Source organism: Vipera ursinii (assembly GCF_947247035.1).
Source record: "Vipera ursinii genome assembly, chromosome: 1".
In the NCBI taxonomy this organism is placed as follows: domain Eukaryota; kingdom Metazoa; phylum Chordata; class Lepidosauria; order Squamata; family Viperidae; genus Vipera; species Vipera ursinii.
Window position 1 is genome coordinate 207,644,987 of NC_139512.1, and position 19,920 is coordinate 207,664,906.

General features: G+C 39.8%; 1 protein-coding gene across 4 annotated transcripts; it reads right to left on the minus strand.

Moving 5' to 3' along the window:
- Window positions 1–1,616: 1,616 nt before the first annotated feature.
- Window positions 1,617–19,906, minus strand: RNASEH2B (ribonuclease H2 subunit B). Of its 4 annotated transcripts, none has more exons than XM_083357459.1 (13): window positions 19,834–19,906; window positions 19,087–19,177; window positions 15,773–16,153; window positions 14,324–14,395; window positions 13,841–13,948; window positions 12,397–12,473; window positions 12,011–12,128; window positions 10,201–10,265; window positions 9,042–9,147; window positions 8,730–8,811; window positions 6,649–6,691; window positions 5,132–5,212; window positions 1,621–2,123 (listed from the first exon to the last, which is right to left on the minus strand). In XM_083357459.1, the coding sequence occupies exons 3-13, from the start codon at window positions 15,858–15,860 to the stop codon at window positions 2,016–2,018; spliced, it is 948 nt and encodes a 315-aa protein (XP_083213585.1). In that variant the 5' UTR covers window positions 15,861–16,153; window positions 19,087–19,177; window positions 19,834–19,906; the 3' UTR covers window positions 1,621–2,015. The 4 variants fall into 4 exon arrangements, with proteins under 4 accessions (XP_083213588.1, XP_083213587.1, XP_083213585.1 ...); XM_083357460.1 differs by lacking the exon at window positions 19,834–19,906 and having other exon boundaries at window positions 1,846–1,861; window positions 1,991–2,123; window positions 19,087–19,638; XM_083357461.1 differs by lacking the exon at window positions 19,834–19,906 and having other exon boundaries at window positions 1,618–2,123; window positions 10,201–10,259; window positions 19,087–19,638.
- Window positions 19,907–19,920: the final 14 nt, after the last annotated feature.

A 19,920-nucleotide genomic window follows, 5' to 3' on the forward strand; every position in this document is an offset into this window, starting at 1 on the left:
ATGTGGTGGTCTTGCAAGCATGTGAAAACACACTGGATATATTTGTAAAAGGGGAGGCTTACTGCTTTTTCTTTCTTTTTTTCAGCAGCCAGGGTGGATCCTACATGTTAAATGTTAAAATTTATTTGATCAATTTTTCCTCTTTTTTTGTACACTATTTTTTGTTGCTGTTGTTGCTAGTGTTGAATGTATGTTTTGTTTTGCTTTGCTTTTACTTTTTATGATAAACAATACATATTTTAAAAAGTGGTTTATATAATGTGACACATTTTTCTTACCTTTGAGCATACATGCAGATGCAAAGAGGGGAGAAACCACGCTTTCTGCTTCTTTCAATGCAAAGAGTCTGCTAATATTATCTTATTCTGTTGCTGGGAGCGCGTAACAATGGTGGTGGTGGTTGGGAGAGACAGGTTATACTCTATTGTAATTAATACAATGAGGAAGGAAATCTGGTCTTAACTGTTTACCTACTTCAGAGAACAGAAAAGTCTCTTTGATGCTCCTCAGAAATTGCAAACTGAATTTCCAGTTCTGGGGATAGAATGGAAATTTTGGAAATATTTGTAGAAAGATTTTGGAAACCCTTCAAGAACAGAGCCCCTGTCCTTTGATCTAAAGCCATTTATTCACACCACTGATATCTTGTTTGTCATCAAAAAACTAATGAAACAAACCATTCTTGGCTCTTTCTGTAAGTGACTCATAATTTGCCTTGAGCCTTGGCTAATCCTATTCCTGGACTTGGGATTGTAGGCATGATTTGATATCACAATAGTTAACTTTCTTGAGAGGAAATCTATGTGCTGCTTATCATTTATCCTTTGATGTCCACGGTAGGGAATTGCATTTTATTTATTGTTTATTTATGCATCAAATTTTGAAACCGCCCATCTCCCTCGTAGAGGGATTCTGGTAGTGTATAAATAAAATATGAAAACATAAAAATTGTTTGTAAAATTTAAAAGGAGGCAAAGAAGATAAAGATGAGATTCCATTCTGGAAATTGATATGCCAGAAACTGTCCCCCCAACAGTAATCCCCACCCACCTGATGAAAACATGGAATCCTCTTCCCCAAGGGGAAAAAAACCCCTAGTTTGAATAAGGCAACAGTACGCTTTGGGGTTCATTCCAAAAAATACAAGGGAATGAATGGACTACCTGCAACTCCACAAACTGCTTTTGACCATTATAGTAATGTGGTCATTAAGCGAACCACATGGTCAAATGTCTGAATCCAGTTTATCCAATGGGCGTTTTGTTGGACAATGTCAAAAAAAAGCAACACAAAATTTGATCACATGACTGGGACACTAACCATTCATAAATACAAGTTGACTGCCAACACCCAAAATGCGATCACCTGACCGCAGGGGGTGATGCAGCAGTCATTATTACAAGGATGAGTTGTTAATAATTTTTTTTTAGTCCACTGTAACTTTGAATGGTCCTTTATCAACTGGTCCCAAGTCAAGGACTGCCTGTACTGATAAGTTTAATATTAATAATTCAGCTTCCCCTTAAAGTACTATGTTTAAAACTTTCCCAGTTTGGAAAAAAAAAATATCCCAAATCATTCATCATTCAAGATATATATATATAAAAGCAAAGACCCTGATCACCCTGGTCACCAATGTGGAAAAATAAAGATGAACAGCCAACAATAATACTCAGCCAGTTTTTAAATTAAAGAAGACGTACATGTACACATAAGATTTCCCTCAACCAAAAATCATCAACAATTTAAAAAACAAGAAGTGCATATAATTTATTCAGAAATGAATGCATTGCTTTGCATTGTACTGTGAACGATATGAGGGCAGATTGCTATCTGCAGCAGGTGACTCAGCCTATTTTCCCTAAAACAAATAAAAAAAATAACTTTGATTACACTCACACCAGTGTCATAGATTTCTACTTCTGACAAGGAGAAGAAAGAAAGCTATAAGGAGCTTCTAGTTTCATAAAAAAAATTCTAAGATAATTACTACACCAAACAGCACCCTCCTCCGTTCATTTTGGTGTTGTAGTTTTTGGTCTGAAGAAAGAAGACATTGTTTTCATGCCGCTCTTGTCAACTTTCGCTAAAGCTTTTTGTGCAGCTGACATTTTACTGCTTGCCTGGAAGTAAGAACAAAGTAAAACGTCAGCACAAAGTTTAGGACTCAATTCTTGTCAAGTACCAGGACTCATAAATGGTAACTGCACACAACCCCTCACACATTTTATTCAGAGAGTCATTAAAAAAATCATGCCAATCCCAACGAATCAACTAAGATTAAAAAAAATCAGTAAATGATCTGAGAAACAAATTCATGTAAAAACATCCTTTTCCAGATTACATTGTGAAAAAAAAGTACAAGCGTGTTCTTCCTAAACTGTGTGACCTCCTGAACAGATCAGTACATACATCTTTAACATTGTTGATATGACTTTGATAATCATGAAACAGAGACCGACATAAGCTGTTATTCAATTCTTATGGTGAGTAAACTCAATTAAAATTCTTATCGAAGAAAACCTCACCAAGACAATAGTAAAGATAGACTTGGATGGCTGTGAGTCCTGAGCAAGGTAGCAAGAAAAAATCTCCATGGTCTCCACTGATTTTAGTTAGCCAAATCTTTAGCCAACGCTTAGCCAAAGTTCATATTATATTTCTCTAAGAATGAAACTATTTCCATTCCTCCCAACCAAATACTATTCTAATCCAGGGCTTTTCAACCAGTGGTACGGGTACCACCTGTGGTACATTGGCACCTGGCAGGTGGTACAGACCATCCTAGAAAACTGGTAGCAGAGGAGGGAAATGAGCTGAACCGGTGGCAGCACCGCACAAGCCTGAGTGAGAGACGGCTGGAGCTGCAGGGCTGTCAGGGCTCAGTGAAAGCACCAGGATCAGCACCGCTTTCCAGCTGATTGGCGCTTCTTCGGAGCTGTCAGGGCTCAGTGGAAGTGCCAGGATCAGCGCCAGGCTTCAACTGGAGCTCAGCGCTGATCGCAGCACGTCTGCTGAGCCCAGAAGAAGCGCCGGTCAGCTGGAATGTTGCAGCATCTCCAGGGTCTTGTGATTTACATTCAGATGCTTGGCAACTGATTCATATTTATGAGGATCACAGTGTACCAGGGTCATGTGAAGTGACCAAAACCTGCTGCAACCACCCAGCAGACGGGGGGAATAAAAACCAAACACCCACCCTACCCCACCCCCGCTGCCAATCCTCAGCAGAAATGCTTGCAACAATGAAAACCTCGGACAGGAGGAAGAATGCCACCGGGAGGGCAGGCAGGTGTCTTTCTCAGCTGTGGCTTGGGGGGCACTTTTTTCAGTGCCATTGTAACTTCGAACAGTCACTACGTGAAATGTTGTAAGTCGAGGGCTACCTGTACTTCATCACTTTTTTCCTTTTTTTTTTGGTCAAGTTTTTGACACCTTGCTAAGCAACTGGTGGTACTTGGATGTTTCCATATCCTAAAAGTGGTACAATGGGTGAAAAGGTTGAAAAGCCCTGTTCTAATCCACACAGTTATTAAAAACAGATTTGCACTGATATTTCACCCAAAGCAGACATGTATGAGACACTACTAACACCAATTAACTCCACTAACTCCATTGTGCATATCAAAGCAGCCACATGCATAGGAAATCTGCCTTCTGAGGAATCAATCGCTTCTTTGCAACCTTCAGTTAATAATAATAATAATAATAAAGTTGGAAGGGACCTTGGAGGTCATCTAGTCCAACCCCATGCTCAGGCAGAAAACCCTATACCGTTACAGACAAATGGCTGTCCAGTCTCTTCTTAAAAACTTCCAGTTTTGGAGCATTCACTGATTCTGGAGGCAGGTTGTTCCACTGGTTAATTGTTCTAACTGTCAGGAAGTTTCTCCTTAGTTCTAGGTTGCTTCTCTCCTTGACTAGTTTCCATCCATTGCTTCTTGTCCTGCTTTCAGGTGCTTTGGAGAATAGCTTGACTCCCTCTTCTTTGTGGCAGCCCCTGAGATATTGGATCACTGCTATCATGTCACCCCTCACCCTTCTCTTCATTAAACTACACATACCCAATTCCAGCAACCGTTCCCTATATGTTTTAGCCTCCAGCCCCCTAATCATAAACCAGTTCACTGGCTTAGTAGGAAACCAGATTAAGTGGGCAATCTAACCAGTGATGTCAGTTACCGTGCTACTTTTCATGTCCTCTACTGGTACTTTTATGTGACAGCCTGGTTTTATACTAAATCAGTATCACAAGAATATTCCAAGCCCCACTGATCTCTGTGGGAAACGTTGTACTCAGCTGCATTTTCCAAAAATAACCCTTTTAAGATGCTTGCAGAGCTAAAACCTGGCCCAATTAGGAAAAACACCAAATACATTAATGCCAATATTGCAAAGTACTCTGCAACATTGTACTAAGGCAACATTTACTCTCTGGCAGTGTTCAAACATCTCACTGAGCCAAAATCAAGCAAACTACATCATGGCTTTGTGAATCCTGTAGAAAAGTAAGCTAAATCCGTAGAAACCAATGCTTTTAAATATTTTTTTAAAAAATAGCTCTTTAAAATGGATAGTACTTTTAATTCTCTCTCCCCGCTCTACTTAACATTTTATCTAGGTGTTTTGACAGTTAAGGCACACTTTTCTGAAATACAGGATTCTATTGATGTCTTGGGACGCGGTGGCTCAGTGGGTTAGGACGCTGAGCTTGTCGATCAGAAGATCGGCAGTTTGGCGGGTCGAATCCCGAGTGCCGCGTAGCAGAGTGAGCGCCTGTTACTCGTCCCAGCTTCTGCCAACCTAGCAGTTCGAAAGCACGTAAAAATGCAAGTAGAAAAATAGGGACCACTACGGTGGGAAGGTAACAGCGTTCCGTGCGCCTTTGGTGTCTAGTCATGCCGGCCACATAACCATGGAGACGTCCTCGGACGAGCGCTGGCTCTTCGGCTTTGAAACGGAGATGAACACCGGCCCCTAGAGTCGGAAACGACTAGCATGCATGTGCGGGGGAACCTTTACCTTATATTGATGTCTTATAGATAACACTTGCTTAAATAACTTCCCCCTTTTTAATAGACCATCTTACTGATAGACAAAATATGAGGCAGGAAAACATTAAAATACATACCTTTTTGTTTTTCAGATCACCAGTATTGAATTTAGTATAATCTTCCTCAGCTTCCACAGGACCCTCTGACAGCTTCCTTTTCTGTAATGTGAAAGAGTGATTTGTGCCATAAATCACATGTTGGGCTTGTGAACTTTACAGTCAAAAATTTTCAAACTTTATGGAATAAACGTAGACATACACCACAGAGAAATATGAAATATGAAAAAGTATCTCTGTATGATCTAATCCAGTGGTCCTCAAACTTAGCCCTTTTGAGTTTTGGACTTCAACTCCCAGAATTCCTCAGCCAGCGTGCCTGGCTGAGGAATTCTGGGAGTTGAAGTCCACAAGTCATAAAAGGGCCAAGTTTGAAGACCCCTGATCTAATCTTTGATGATCAATTAGTAAATCTAAAGCTGAGATGTGAATTTTGAAAGTGCTGCTACTGTATGCTTCTCGCAGTTGTCAAAACTTCCAAAACGAGAGAGTTATAAAATGACACAATTGGAATTTGGGATTGTGTACCACTTTGTCACTTGAAAATACTTATCAGTGTAGCCAGAAGAACATGCAAAACAGTTTGTCCATGAACAATTTCATGGTTTTCAGTTGCTTTGTTCATGAATTCTATGTTTCAGATCTTCTGTTCCACATATGGAGAGAAACACCATTGTTCCAGGTGTTACATTTTAGCTGCTGTAATTGAAAATTGTCTCTTTACCGCCATCTGGTGGTTGTCTGGATTTTTGCATGTTCTGAATCCTGTTTTCAATAGCCAAATTAGCTAAATTATACAATTTTGTTTACGCACTATCACAGAATATTTAAATTATTTCAGATTTCTGTTTCTTCTAATCCTCAGTCAAACTTAAATAGATTGCTTGAATTTCTGAATGCAATTTTGGTTTGAATTCAAAACTAAACACATTTTTTTCAGTTTTTGAACACTCATATTAGTTTGGGAATCAGCTTGAGTCCTGTGAGATACAATTCTCCCAATTAAATAATTACTCCTTCCCAAGAAAAAGTTTTTCTTAAAGGATTCAGGTTTTATTCTTGCTTAATTCTCCTAAAGCTTTAGCATTTCCGTAATGAGCTCATGTGAGATGGCAGGGTAAGACTGCACCAACGGTTTAAAGTGTATTTTTACATTAGGATGCCCAGCATCTGAAAAGGTTACTGAACCGATTAAAGCAGTCTGCATAACTAAATTGATGTCACTTATATGCTTGAAAAAGCAAACTCTTTATAACAAAGGTAATAAATATTTCAAGAATTATCTTCAGTAATGAATTCAAAGCAGTTCTTTTATAGCAAGGATTTTTTTTCAGTCCAGTTGTAAAATCAGTGAGCAACATCTAAACCAAGTGTGGAGAAACTATAGGGTTTTCTCAGATATGCTGGATTATGATTCCCACAGTTTCTGACCAATGGTCACAGAAACGGAGCTTATGGGATCTGGAAATCAAGCACTTCTGAATGGCTCAAAGTTGCACGTTTTGAGAAGCAAAACTTTCTTAAGAGGTCCTTCTTACCTTTGATGCTGGCTCTGTGGGAAGATCTGTATCTTGCGGGAGTCTGAAAGCCAGAAAGGTCAAGTTAAACTCTAGAGCAGACATGTCAAACACAAGGCCCGGGGGCCGGATGCGCCCCGCGAAGTGGTTTCATGTGGCCCGCGAAGCCATCTTGGAAAAAGTGAGGGAATGGCCCTCACTGCCTTGGCCCTGGCCCAGAGACCCTCCTTCTGCCAGAGACCCTCAGATCTGTCCCACTCCTGACCAGGCCCCCATAGGCACCCTTGATGCGAACGATGTAGAGCTGGCCACGCCCAACCAGTAGGCCATACGCACTCTAGCCACGCCCACCCAGTAGGCCACGCCCACCCAGGCCACACCCACCCGGCCCCCTGAGGGCAACCGCAATGCTGATGCGGCCCTCAATGAAATTGAGTTTGACACACCTGGGCTAGAGCTATCTGATTAAAAGGTAAAGGTTCCCTGCACATGCGTGCTAGTCGTTTCCGACTCTAGGGGCCGGTGCTCATCTCCGTTTCAAAGCTGAAGAGCCAGCGTTTGTCCCAGGACGTCTCCGTGGTCATGTGGCCAGCATGACTAGACGCCAAAGGCACACAGAACGCTGTTACCTTCCCACTGTAGTGGTCCCTATTTTTCTACTTGCATTTTTACGTGCTTTCGAACTGCTAGGTTGGCAGAAGCTGGGACGAGTAACAGGCACTCACTCTGTTACGCGGCACTCGGGATTCGACCTGCCAAACTGCCGACCTTCTGATCGACAAGCTCAGCGTCCTAACCCACTGAGCCACCGCATCCCCTGCTATCTGATTACATCAGCCTATTTATTTCACCTAATTATGTGATTATGAAGCCTGTTGTGAGTTTTCCACAGAAATTACAGTATTATAATGCATTCACCGACAATTAAACAAAATGTTAGAGACTATGAAGCTTCCTTTGAGTCAAGTTCAACTCCTGATGTCTTTATGGACATGTCCTAATGTTTTTTTTTAAAGTACAGAAATGCAGAAGTGATTTGCCATTGCTTACTTCCAAGATGCTTTTTCCCCGCTATTCCAGCCCTGATAATTTCTGACCACCTTCCACTGAAGTATTAACTAGATTTGACTGAACTAAACTTTTTCAAGATCAGCCATGGTCAGCTACCTAACTGGGCAAATGTGTTTTTATACACTTACTAACGCATCTTAATGAAAACAAATATTAAGAGCACTATTTGAGAACCATTTTGTCTTCACTGATGGTTTACTGCATCAGTCCTGTGCTGAACCCTTCAAGCACGCGAACCGTCTCTCAAAGATGAAAAGACAGCAAAGAAAACAAAACATGGAGTTAGACACATACACACAAACACAAAACTGGGACGCCTCTTCTTTCCTAAACAACCCCCCCCTCTGGAATTGGGGTGGAATGTAGAATTTCCAGAAGAGAAAGGGTGTATTCCAGAGGAATAAGAGGCAGCTCCGTCCAGATATGTTGTGTGAGAGAAAGAGTGTGAAAGAGGCTCCTTCCTAATAGTTCTTGGAGAATATGCTTGATGTAGAGCACGGGTGTCAAACTCGCCATGTGATGTGAAGTGTCATGACTTTTTTCGCACTGTCAGCGCTGGGGTGGGCGCGGCCTCCGCATGATGCAACCGGCCCATGGGCCAGCAGTTTGACACCCCTGATGTAGAGAGTAGAGTGCTTCAGTTTGGCAAGATTCTGTCTACAGGTGTGGAACACCAAAGAATTCTGCTTGGAAGAATCACCTTGTGCCTTTCCTGGGTTTTGGGCCTGACAGGGATCCTCAGATATCAGACAAACCAACCCGATGCAAAGCAAGATCTAGTCACAGAAAGGTCTCTGCTGCTTTGAGGAATATCCCCACCATTCTATGGAGTCCAGTTTGTTTCAATGAATGGTATATTCCCAACTTGGGAAAAGGGACAAAAAAGCAGCTGCATGGAAGAAAGGCAGGGAAATAGGGAGGGCTCCAGTACCCTACTTAAGTGTGTTTTTCAAATCAGTATTAGTGATGGAAGCATGACAGGAAAATTCTTGTTTGAAGCAGTTAGTTTTTTAAAAAAAATAAATCCTCACCTTAAATAATTAGCCAATGTTGCACTTAGCTCTTCGGGAATATACTCTGATATTAAACCATGAGCATAACAAATATAATCCTCTGAAATGAAATAGATATTGCATGTTATTCATCATGTGCCAATTGTATACTTTTTTTCTTCTCTTAAATCAGTTCATCCCAGACACAAATGATTTTGCCAGGGTCCCTTTCTGGCAATGATTAAAAAGAAAAGTAAAACCCCAAAGTAAGTTTCCTAAATCAAAATCCATGAAGGCAAACTGGTATATTTTATTTTAAATAGCTTTCTTCAACAAATGTAGTTATCTTACCTTCTGTGCCACTGTTGGCTTGATTATCGCTGATAAATGTAGCAGCCTGTACTTTTCCACTCACAGGTATGCTATTGTCTTTTAATACTTTCACCAGTTGGTTAACCTAGCAAAAGCCATAAAATAGTACCATCACAATCAAAGTTTGAAGCCACGCACTGAAATCCATTACATATATTTCATAGAAAATAGTGCCTCTTTGTCATAGGGATAGGAAGCATAGACACTCAGCATTATCGAAATGCTATCTCTGTTCAGGCAATGAGATTTTTTTAAAACCAGAGTAAGATATTCCTATTTAATTTGTTCAGCAGAAGGCTATGAAGAATTATACTCATACTATGCATCACTATTAGAATCATTGCTATAAGATAGGCAGCTGTAGAACTCAATTAAATAAACATATTTTAGTAAGTGATTAATGCACACTGTCAAGTTGCAATATCTAAACCATTCCCCCCCCCAATGTAACAAAATTTCTTCCACAGTAATCATACCATGGCAGGAAGAATAAAGCTAGCAGAATTGTGCTAGTAACAGCCATTTTGTTGCAATTGCTTTCTTGAAATTGTAAAAAAAACATTTTTTTTAAAGTAAGAGTTGTGTTACAGGACCCATGTCTGTTCCTTTTCAGACTACTACTAAATTGATTATACTATATTACAGATAAAAAGTGAATGTATTTGTAAATATCTATTGAAACCAACATGGGGCATTCTATCCAATTTAATTCAATCATAAAGCTGCTTCTTTACCATTTTTTCCAGATTCTCTAGAACCTCTAATATTGAAACAACTATAAACCTATGAAACTGACACCATGTATCTGAATCCTTGGTATGATATTATATATATATGTACGTATGTATGTATGTATGAATGTATGTATGTATGTTTACTTTTAAAAAATAAAAACTAGGTCTCAAGAAGCAAGATCAGTCCTCAGTCAACAACTACAGTGAAATCAAAATCTTGTATGAAATGGCTAGCATTTTCTCTACACAATGAGAAAATAATATGCCTTAAAATCAAATTTTCTTTACATCATTGTGTTTTCCAGTTTTAACTATTACATATTTGCTTTATAGTTCAAAACAATGTATTACGCAATAGATCTGTCATTGAAGAATATTAAAATGGATGATAGAGAAAAATTTACCTTTTTATTTAACCATGTCAGTGTTTTCTTCTCACTGTATCTAAAAAATTTCTTACCACCTATTTCTGAGAATAAAGAGAAAGAGAGACAACCAAACTATATTTACTCTGTGCATTAATGAAACTGAGACAAAATACAAATTTATTTCAGTATTTGGAGAAGTTTGTCAACAAACTTAGCTACTGCTAAGCTTGTAAGCCGCCCTGAGTCTTCGGAGAAGGGCGGGATATAAATGGAATTAAAATAAAATAAATAAATAAATAAAAAACATTATCAAATATTTTGGAGGTGATGAATATATACCTTGAATGTGCACGCACACACAATTAACTAATACTAAATCTAAACCACAGACTAGTTAATTTATCTAAGTATTATCTAAAATACCTTTCTTTTCAATTGTGAATAGTGCCTTTCAGCTGTGTTGCATTACAATTCCCAGTATCCTCAGAATAGCTCTGCTACTGGGGGGGGCGGGGGGGGGAGAGGAAGAGAATGATGAAAGCTGAGGGAACCAGGTTGGGAACTTTTCACTACAATTGGTAGCAGACCTTTAGACAAGTATTTCTCAAACTTGGAAACATTAAAAAGTATGGACTTCAATTCCCAGAATTCCTCAACCAGACATTCTAGTACAGAATCCTGGGAGTTGAAGTCCACACATCTCAAAGTTGCCAAGTTTGAGAAACACTGCTTTAGAGTTTCAGAATCATGCTTTCACAGTCTTGCAGGCATTGAGTTTGATACTTCTTTTTATTAGATACAGTTAGAGCAAATGCTTATATATTTAATGGAGGGCATCTCTGGAAATATGAATATTATAGGCTGGATCTTGAATTTGCCTCCTGAAAATAGATGAGCTCCTTTCATCCATACAAATCTTCTCATTTAGTAGAGCACTGGACAGGCAGCAATTTTTGTAGACTGCTATAAAAGCTATAACACACCCTGCTCTATCCTCTAATTCAGGGGTCTCCAAACTTGGCCGCTTTAAGACTTGTGGACTTCAACTCCCAGAATTCCTCAGCCAGCCTGGCTGAGAAATTCTGGGAACAGCAGTCCACAAGTCTTAAAGCGGCCAAGTTTGAAACCCTCTGCCCTAATTCCTATATAGTCTTGCCTTTAGCGATGGTTCACAGTTATGGCAGTGATGAAATAGTAACTTTGCAACCAATCCTTGCATTTACAACCTTCAGAGGTTTTAAAGCAAGAGTGTCAAACTCGATCGCATCACGTGATGTATCACGACGTTTTTGCCTTTGCGGAGCTGGGGTGGGCATGGCCTGCGTGTCACGCCTCTGGCCTGCGGGGACCAGTTTGACACCCCTTTTGTAAAGCAAAGCAAAGCTGAAGGAAGATCAGTCAGTTTTACTTAGTGACCGCATTGCATAATGACTTGAGTTGCTGATCCCAAATATGGTTGCTAAACAAGGACTACCTGTAATCCTTGAAGGCCTCCCCCCCTGCCCAACCACGTAGGAGATGGGAGTTGTGAGTTAGAATTAGGGGAATTAGGAGAGAATTGGCTCTGCTCTCCTCTGACCAGGAGGACTATCCTAAGTAGAACACTCTCTAATAGCACTTCAAGGGACAGAAGTCTGGATTAAACCCTAAATAGGCAACCTCAGCAGTTTATTTTAGACGAGGTCTCTTTGCATTCACACAAGACGCCATCCGTGCTCGTGCAAGGATGGTTTGTGAGACACCTGCCCCCCAACACAGCTGGCTATGTCAAGTGGCCTAGCCCTAACATAAGTAGTGGCTAAAGTTTGCAGGTCTACATTATTAATAATTTTTGCTTGTTTTGTACCTTTTTGCTCAGCTACGTGGTGAACTGACTGTGAAGTACTTGTGCACTGTAGCAATTGTATGCTGGAAGAAAACTCTTCATCCACCAAAACCTGATCCAGTGGCTGAAACTTTCCCTGCTGAGGGTGAGGCAGAGGAACAATCAGTTTAAAAAAAAATTAAAATGATTCAAACAATTCTTAATCAAACTTGTTTTTTCCAAACAAGACTAACTTATTGCTGAGCCAAATGTTCCAATAAATAAGAAAGCAGCAGAGCATTAACTATAATTTCAGAAATTTCAGAATTTCGGTTCTTGAAACATTTAGAATGATGGATATTTGTTTGGAGGGAGGGGAAGGGATATATAATGTAATGTCATTTTCCCAAAACATTTTAGTTGCCTACCTCTTTCTCTGCTCTGATGAGGTAGAAAAGCACAAGAAACAAGGGGTCCATTGGTGTGGCAAAAAACAGACGTCCATCTGAAGGTAGGAAAATAAATATTCTAAAAGGAACTGTAGTACACATTCTGGACTGCTTCAATAAGTTAGGGAGAAAAACTAAAATGATTCAGCAGCAAAGTCAAACACCTACAATCTATCTTTGCCAATTTAAATTTAGACTTTAAAATAAATTTTTTAAGAGGATAAGTATACTACAAAGAGGAAAGATGTTGTATATTCAAATTCTAAACATCTGTTGTTTCCCACAGACATACAAGACAATATGCATATAGGAGAATAAAAATAATGGGACTATATGCTACATCAAATACAGTTTCAAAACCTTTCTAAGAGTGTCATGCAAACCAGGAAAAGATGCAGCTGTTTAAAGAGTTGCAGGCACGTTTTATGACCATAATTCAATCTGCTCTGAAGCTACTTTTTAAATCAAATTTGAAGTGCTCCATAACACCCTCCCCAAATTTCATAAAAACATCTACATTTTTGTTAAAATAACTGCCGTATGAGTATTTCCCTTATGGTTCTAAATTTTTTACCTGCAAGGCAAAATTGAATCTCATGTGAATCAAAGTGAGAAGAAATGGATTGGATGTTGTGATTCAGGTAAGTATGGTCTGCTAAACATTTCTGCAGAATTGCCCTATTTGGGCATAATAATTTCCCACTTGGAGTTTTAAAAAATCGAGTAAAACCATAGATGAAAAACTTGGTTTATTTCTCCCCACCCTAAGAAAGACCCTAGTCTAAGTGGCATGTTTGCCCAATATAGTGTGACAAAAAAGCATAATTGTACCTTATCTGTCTAGCCTCAAGAGAAATGAGATGTCAGAAAAAGCCAATCTCTCTCTCCCTCCAAGGTGCTGCCAGGGGAAAATGGACCGTTAAAAAATGTGAGGTGCAATCCCTTCTCTGAGCTCAAAGTTTTCTCAAAACCCAGCTGCAATAAAGACATGGAAGAAAGGGTGACAGCAAAAAACCTCTTTTTTCCTCCTCTGCCAGACATAAAGATCCAGAAGTGGATAGTGATACCTTCAAATCACTGTGAAAAGATCATCCTAACACTTGATACTAGTCATGATGATTCAATGAAATAAATGCAAATTTGTTGGAACATCCCCATTTCTACTTCTGTGAGGGAAGGAAGAAATAAGCAGTCATAATATCAATAGCTTCAAGGTAAAGAAAATATTTTAAGAAGTGCGATTGTGACTCAAGGAATTGCAACAGAAGTAGAGAGTCGATTCTACGGAATTCCGGGAATGTTACATTAAACTACAATTCCCAGCATCTCTCATCATTGACAATGCATCCAAAGCGCCAGATTCCCCAGCATCAGAGAAGCACTAGGTGAGATAGATCTATGTCCTGTTCAACCTTCCACTTACCATATTGAACTTCTTGACCAATAAACCATGACCGGTATTCTTCATGAAAAGCTTTTATTTCAAATATGTGGTATGCATCGCTACCAAATAAATAGAGGGCAGCTTGTCCTGTCAAGAAAGAAACCACTATCACATTCTGGTTTTGCTGTGCAATATTTTTCCAAGGCTCATCTGACAGAGAAAACAACAGTATTTTTACAGAAAAACATCTCAGTATGTATGAGCTGTAAGCAAAAGAAAATTTAGCAAATGTATAAAAGAAGAAATAGGATTAGGAGGAAATCAACCATACTATTCCACTAGTAAATAATCAAATGATAATTTGGTATAATTACCTTCTATACCATAATATGTCAGCTTTTAAAATTTCAGCTAACAAAGGGATAATAGTAACCATGATGAGGGCAAGACTATTACTATAAAAATAAAAAGAAACCTATCAGATGGCATCAAGCAAGTAATATTTTACAATGTGAGCCTTGCCTGTACTTGGATGTGGCAGCCTTGTAAATAAAGGCCCAGCATCTGGCTTCTTTGGGAGATCAATTGCAGTTTCTGAAAGAGAGGGAGAACGCTAGAATGTGATAGATGCCCATACATAATTTATAATAGCACCTTAAAAATCATGACTATGAGGGTTGCCTGGTAAGTTCTGAGGAATAGAAATTCTTTTCCCAAGAACCAAGCAAGTCTTCCTTTTGTCCTCTTCAAACTTGAAAGAGTTTATTGGCTGAACCCTATCTTTTGAGGGCAGCCTTATTATAAATAAGGTTGGAAGGCAGAGTCCAGATGTTGCTTTCCCCAAGCTTGTCATCAATGCTCATGGGCGTGGAAATAAGATGGCCAAGCCACTTCACTTTACCATGATGTCATTGTCTGATTCAGAAGACAGCGGGCCTTGTCTGAATCCCACCAACACAGAATTCTTCGTGATCTCTGAGGCTGGTTGTTTGCAGATATTTCATTACTGAGTTAGATGACATCAGTGCCACCATTTCAGATTAAAAATAGAAGAAATGCAATATTTGGACTGTCTTCAAACATGCCACCAGGTTTTTCTCTTTGTTTTCTAAACCAGTGTTTTTCAAACTTGGCAACTTTAAGATATGTGGACTACAGCTCTCAGAAATATGCAACCCAGCATGTTCTGGGAATTGAAGTCCACTTACCCTAAAGATGCCAAATTTGGTCTACAGAGGCTCTAGTCTAGACTGATGCTGAAAGCCCAATGAGACCAGATTCAGTGCCTAGTTCACCTTGGCTAGAACATAAACTTGGGGGAAAATTGTGCTAAGTGGGGCACTCAAAGCTTCTTTCATCTATGCTTATCTAAAAAGCATGGAAGAGATGAATCAAGGGGAGAGGGCAACAATCACCTGCTACTTTACACTTAGGAACCACTCAGTCATAAGAGTGTAGGTAAAATCCCATAACTGAACTCCCCACTAGCTGAGGAATACTGGGATTTGAAGTCCAAACATCTTCAAAGTTAGCCAGTTTGAGAAACGCGGCAATATCGGGCCTGGATGGGAGACCACAGCATCGACCGGGCAATCCAAACAAAACATCCTAGGAGGGAGCAATAGCACATCTCTGCATTTTAGCCAACAGGTCCCATCCACACGTGCCCATCAAGTCCCGGAAGTTGAATTCGACTCTGAAGACGGATTCATTTTATTTCGGATCACCCAATCTCTTCGGGAGGGCAGGAATAGCATCTCTTAATATCGTGGTGGGACGGTAGGAAGGGGAGAGGTCGCCAACGGGGAAGGCTAACACGAAGCCCGGCAGCCTTCACACAAGCACCGACCGGCTGCCCGAGGCAATAAAAGCTCGATCGTTTGAACGCAGCCCGCAATTGGCCCTCCGGTGCACGGAAGGGAGCCACTTCTTTTAACACTCCAGGATCGGCTGGCTCCGGGGCACGGTTACCTGGAAGAACCACCACCCACTGGCGACTGCTGCCACCGCCGCGTTTTTCTGCCCTGGCCCCCGGCCGCTTCCCCTTCCCGCTCGGCATCTCGCTTCTGCTAGGAGCCGCAGCCTCCCTCCGGTTTCTGCTTTACTAAACACAGAGATATTAAATGTAGAGCGGCGGGTGCGGCTTGGCTTGCGAGTCAAGTTTCAAAAATAAAAAATATAAATAAAAATAAATAACAACTTCACTGCTGCTCCCAAACCAGCCACGGGCAGCTGCTTTCCTGCGTGGGAAGCCGAGAGTAGAAGCGGATGCTCTGCGGAGGCGATGTGACTACACTGAACTCTTTCGTCACTGTCTCAAATAGATCGGGATGGTATATTTTTGGCGTGGGCCTCTGAGGCCAAACGGAAGAAAAAGAGGAAAGCAAGGAAGAATCGTAGGCATGATTTGAAAACCTGTGTAAAAATACTTTAAAGTGTTGCGTATAAACTTAACACTTAAGCATTGTGTCTCTCCGATTGTAATGTGCGCGCAGCGCACCGCTGCTACGCTTCTCCAGATCTTTCCTCTTCACTTTTGAAACACGGGCCTGCTTTCCAATATCAGATAGCGCTAGCCTGCAGGTCACCCTTTTGCTCTCTTTTTTATCTGTTTTTTTTTTAATTCCATTTGGCATACTTAGAAACTTTAAGATATGTGGACTTCAGCTCTCAGAAATATGCAACCCAGCATGTTCTGGGATTATTTTTTTTAAATTCCATTTATATCCCGCCCTTCTCCGAAGACTCAGGGCGGCTTACAAGCTTAGCAGTAGCCTTCATTCTATGTATATGCCTGCTTGTTAGGGCTTTCACACACACACACACACACCCAAGCGGCATTATTACAAAGTCACCTTAATTGCCCCCAACAATCTGGGTCCTCATTTTACCTACCTCGGAAGGATGGAAGGCTGAGTCAACCTTGAACCTGCACTAATTGCAGGCAGCTGGTGTTACTTAAGGAGGCATTAGCCCACTGCTCCACCAAGAAATAAGATCTCAGAACTAGGCGAAGTCAGTCTGTCTTAATACCTGGCTTTATTGGCATTCACGTTAGCAGGAAAAATACCAACTGAAATGTAAAGAATTTGAACATTTTTAAAATCATTTTTTACCCATGAGGAATTTTGCCTATTTTTGCATTTTTATCCTAACTTTGCTGTGAGTTCAAGGTGGCCCATGTGGAGGGTTTTCCTCTTTTTCTGATAAGAGATGGGGTGTCCTGGGCAAAACTGACTGTTCGAAAGTTATCCATTGAAAATACAATGGAGACTCAAACCAGGGACTCTCTATATTGGTGCTTTCAGCAAAATGTTATACCAGCACCTCTCAAACCTTCAAGACTTGGAAACCTCGAAAGCAGTATTGCTCAAACTTGGTAACTTTTAAGATGTGTGGACTTCAAATCCCCAAGTTCTCAAGGCAGCATGAGGCATTCTTGGGAGTCCACACATTTTAAAATTGTCAAGTTTGAAAAGCACTGTGGCATCCAGATTGCTCTCTATTATTTTTCATAGGCCATGGCCAATTTTAGGGAAAGAAGGGGGAATAGCAATAAAGGTCTCTATTTCAATTTATCTTAATAGTTCTTTGCTGCCATTTTTTTTGCCAAGTAATGTAACAGTGGGGTTGAGTGTTCTGGGAATTGGATTAAGTGAAAGCAGATCTTTGGGCAACCATTTTTTACAATTCATGACAAAAAAGAAACCTTTTAAAATTGAGGTATTGGTATCAGTGTGCTTTATAGCCATAATGCACAATTTCTTTGGATCATAAAAATGGTAGACAATTTCTTTGGATCTAAAAATATATTTCTTCAGATCATACACAGATTATTAATATTCTCATCTTCAGCCAAGAATTTTGCAGGTTAGTAAAAATAAATGAAGAATACATCTAGGCGTGAGCTTAAATGGACTCTAGAAGATGGTAGAGGACAGGAAGGCCTGGAGGAACGTTGTCCATAGGGTCGCGATGGGTCGGACACGACTTCACAGCTAACAACATCTACAGTAGCTCTTTCAGATGTTGGGGGATGGCAGTCCAAACTAGGCATCCCTGCATGATTAGTTTAAATCAGGGGTGTCAAACTCACGACTTTTTCCCCCTTGCCAGAGCTGGGATGGACATGGTTTCGGCATGATGCATCCAGTCCATGAGCCAGCAGTTTGATACCCCTGGTTTCAATGAAGAGGTATCCGACACACAAAAGCTTCAATTCTGAACTGAAGAAGCTTTTTGGATGAGAAGCAAAACATTTTCAAGGAAAAAAACAAAATGATCCAGTTACTTTTTAAAAACACCTTTGGGACAATTCTGTTGCTGCCATCTTATGGCTAAATTATAGGACTTCAGCTCCTAACTATTGCCACTTCAGGGAAGAAATCACATGATTGCAATTTTTTCTCCCTCCTTATTATTTTTATTTTTTTTATTATTATTTTAATCCCATTTATATCCCGCCCTTCTCCGAAGACTCAGGGCGGCTTACAATCTAAGCACAAATCAAATGTGCTTAGCAATTATTGTTGTATGCTACTATCAAAAACAAGGATTTGGATGGACCAACTTTGAAACTTATCAGGTACATGATACATGTACATACATGATACACACACATACATATATAGAACTGTTATTACTGTTAAGAAGCCTCTTCCAATATCTGGTAAAACACCAGGACTAAGTAGATTCCCTATTGAATAGTATAAAAGATTTATAGAACATTTGGGGCAAAGAACTTGTCAGGTATATGAAGAGATATTTGACACAGGATTTTTATTACCCAGCATTTAACCATGCTTATATTACAATTATGCTAAAAGCAAGTAAAGACCATACTTAATGTGCTAATTATGTTTCTTTAAAAATCTTGATTTTGCAACGTCTTTTACTTAACCAAGCTTTGGGGAAAAGTATTGGATTATATAATTGTGCACAAAAGCCAAAATTTTCAGATACTATTCTTTTGAACTACATATCTAGTACATGGAAACTGACAACTGGACAAAGCAAATGGATTCTCCATGCCCTTACTATGGCCAAAAAACTGATATAGCAGTATTGGAAAGATAAAAGTATGGCTCCTTTCACTCAATGGACTGAATTCCAAATTGTACTTGTCACCTATGAGCAGATTGCCTGTAGACCTAAACTTTGCATGGGCAAATAAAATGAAATATGGGACTCATTTATACAAAATACAGTAGGTTAATAAAATATAATTAGATAAATTAGATAACTATACACAGAATTGTATTTACAGTTAAAATGATACATTATACCTTTTTCTTTTGTTGATTTTTCATTTTTTTAAGTGTTTTCCCTTTTCTTTGATAATGCATATATTATCATTTTTGTGGATTTCTCATTTCTCTGTCATTATTATAACAGCAAGAAAAGAATAAATAATAATTAAGAATTCACACCCAATATCAGAATCTGCTTTTTCACAAAATAAGTCCATTATTTTGGGTCCTGTCCTCTGAAAGAGTGGAGAACAGGTCTTGATTTTCTTCTCTGACACAACTTTTCAGTTTATTTGAATAGTGTCCATATATATTTCTTCACAGAATTTAATTTCTAATCTGCTGATTATCCTTGTAGCCTTTCTTGGAAACTGTTCCCGCTTGTTTCATTGTACTCCAGTACATTTGATTCAGGTAAGCGAAGAAACGGCTCTTTTTTCTTTCGGAGCAGCAACGGATTATATACAGTACTTCTTTTTTACGTATTACAAAGCCAGGTAAATAATGAACGGATCCACTCCCAATCCTGCTTCAACTTGGGGAATTAATGCTGATGGCGGGAAAAAAGCATGATTCTTTCCAAGTCATCTAGAGCAGGGCTCTTCAAACTTGGCCCTTTTATGACTTGTGGACTTCAACTCCCAGAATTCCTCAGCCAGTGTGCTTGGCTGAGGAATTCTGGGAGTCGAAGTCCACAAGTCATAAAAGGGCCAAGTTTGAAGACCCCTGATCTAGAGAAAAAAAAATAATTCTCCGCGTATCCCAGATTAAGAATATAGTTACATCGATTTTTGCCTTTGGTCGCAGGAAACCCCCCATCCTGACATCGCAGTGTATGTGTAATCGGAACCGGAAATCGAGCTAGTGTGG

Excerpts from the sequence above, each read along its gene's own strand:
- RNASEH2B (XM_083357459.1), bottom strand. The coding sequence starts at position 15,860 with ATGCCGAGCGGGAAGGGGAAGCGGCCGGGGGCCAGGGCAGAAAAACGC. Across the intron at positions 6,692-8,729 it reads ACATTGGCTAATTATTTAAG|ACTCCCGCAAGATACAGATC; the intron begins GTGAGGATTTAT and ends TCTGGCTTTCAG. Across the intron at positions 2,124-5,131 it reads GTGATCTGAAAAACAAAAAG|GCAAGCAGTAAAATGTCAGC; the intron begins GTATGTATTTTA and ends TCTTACTTCCAG.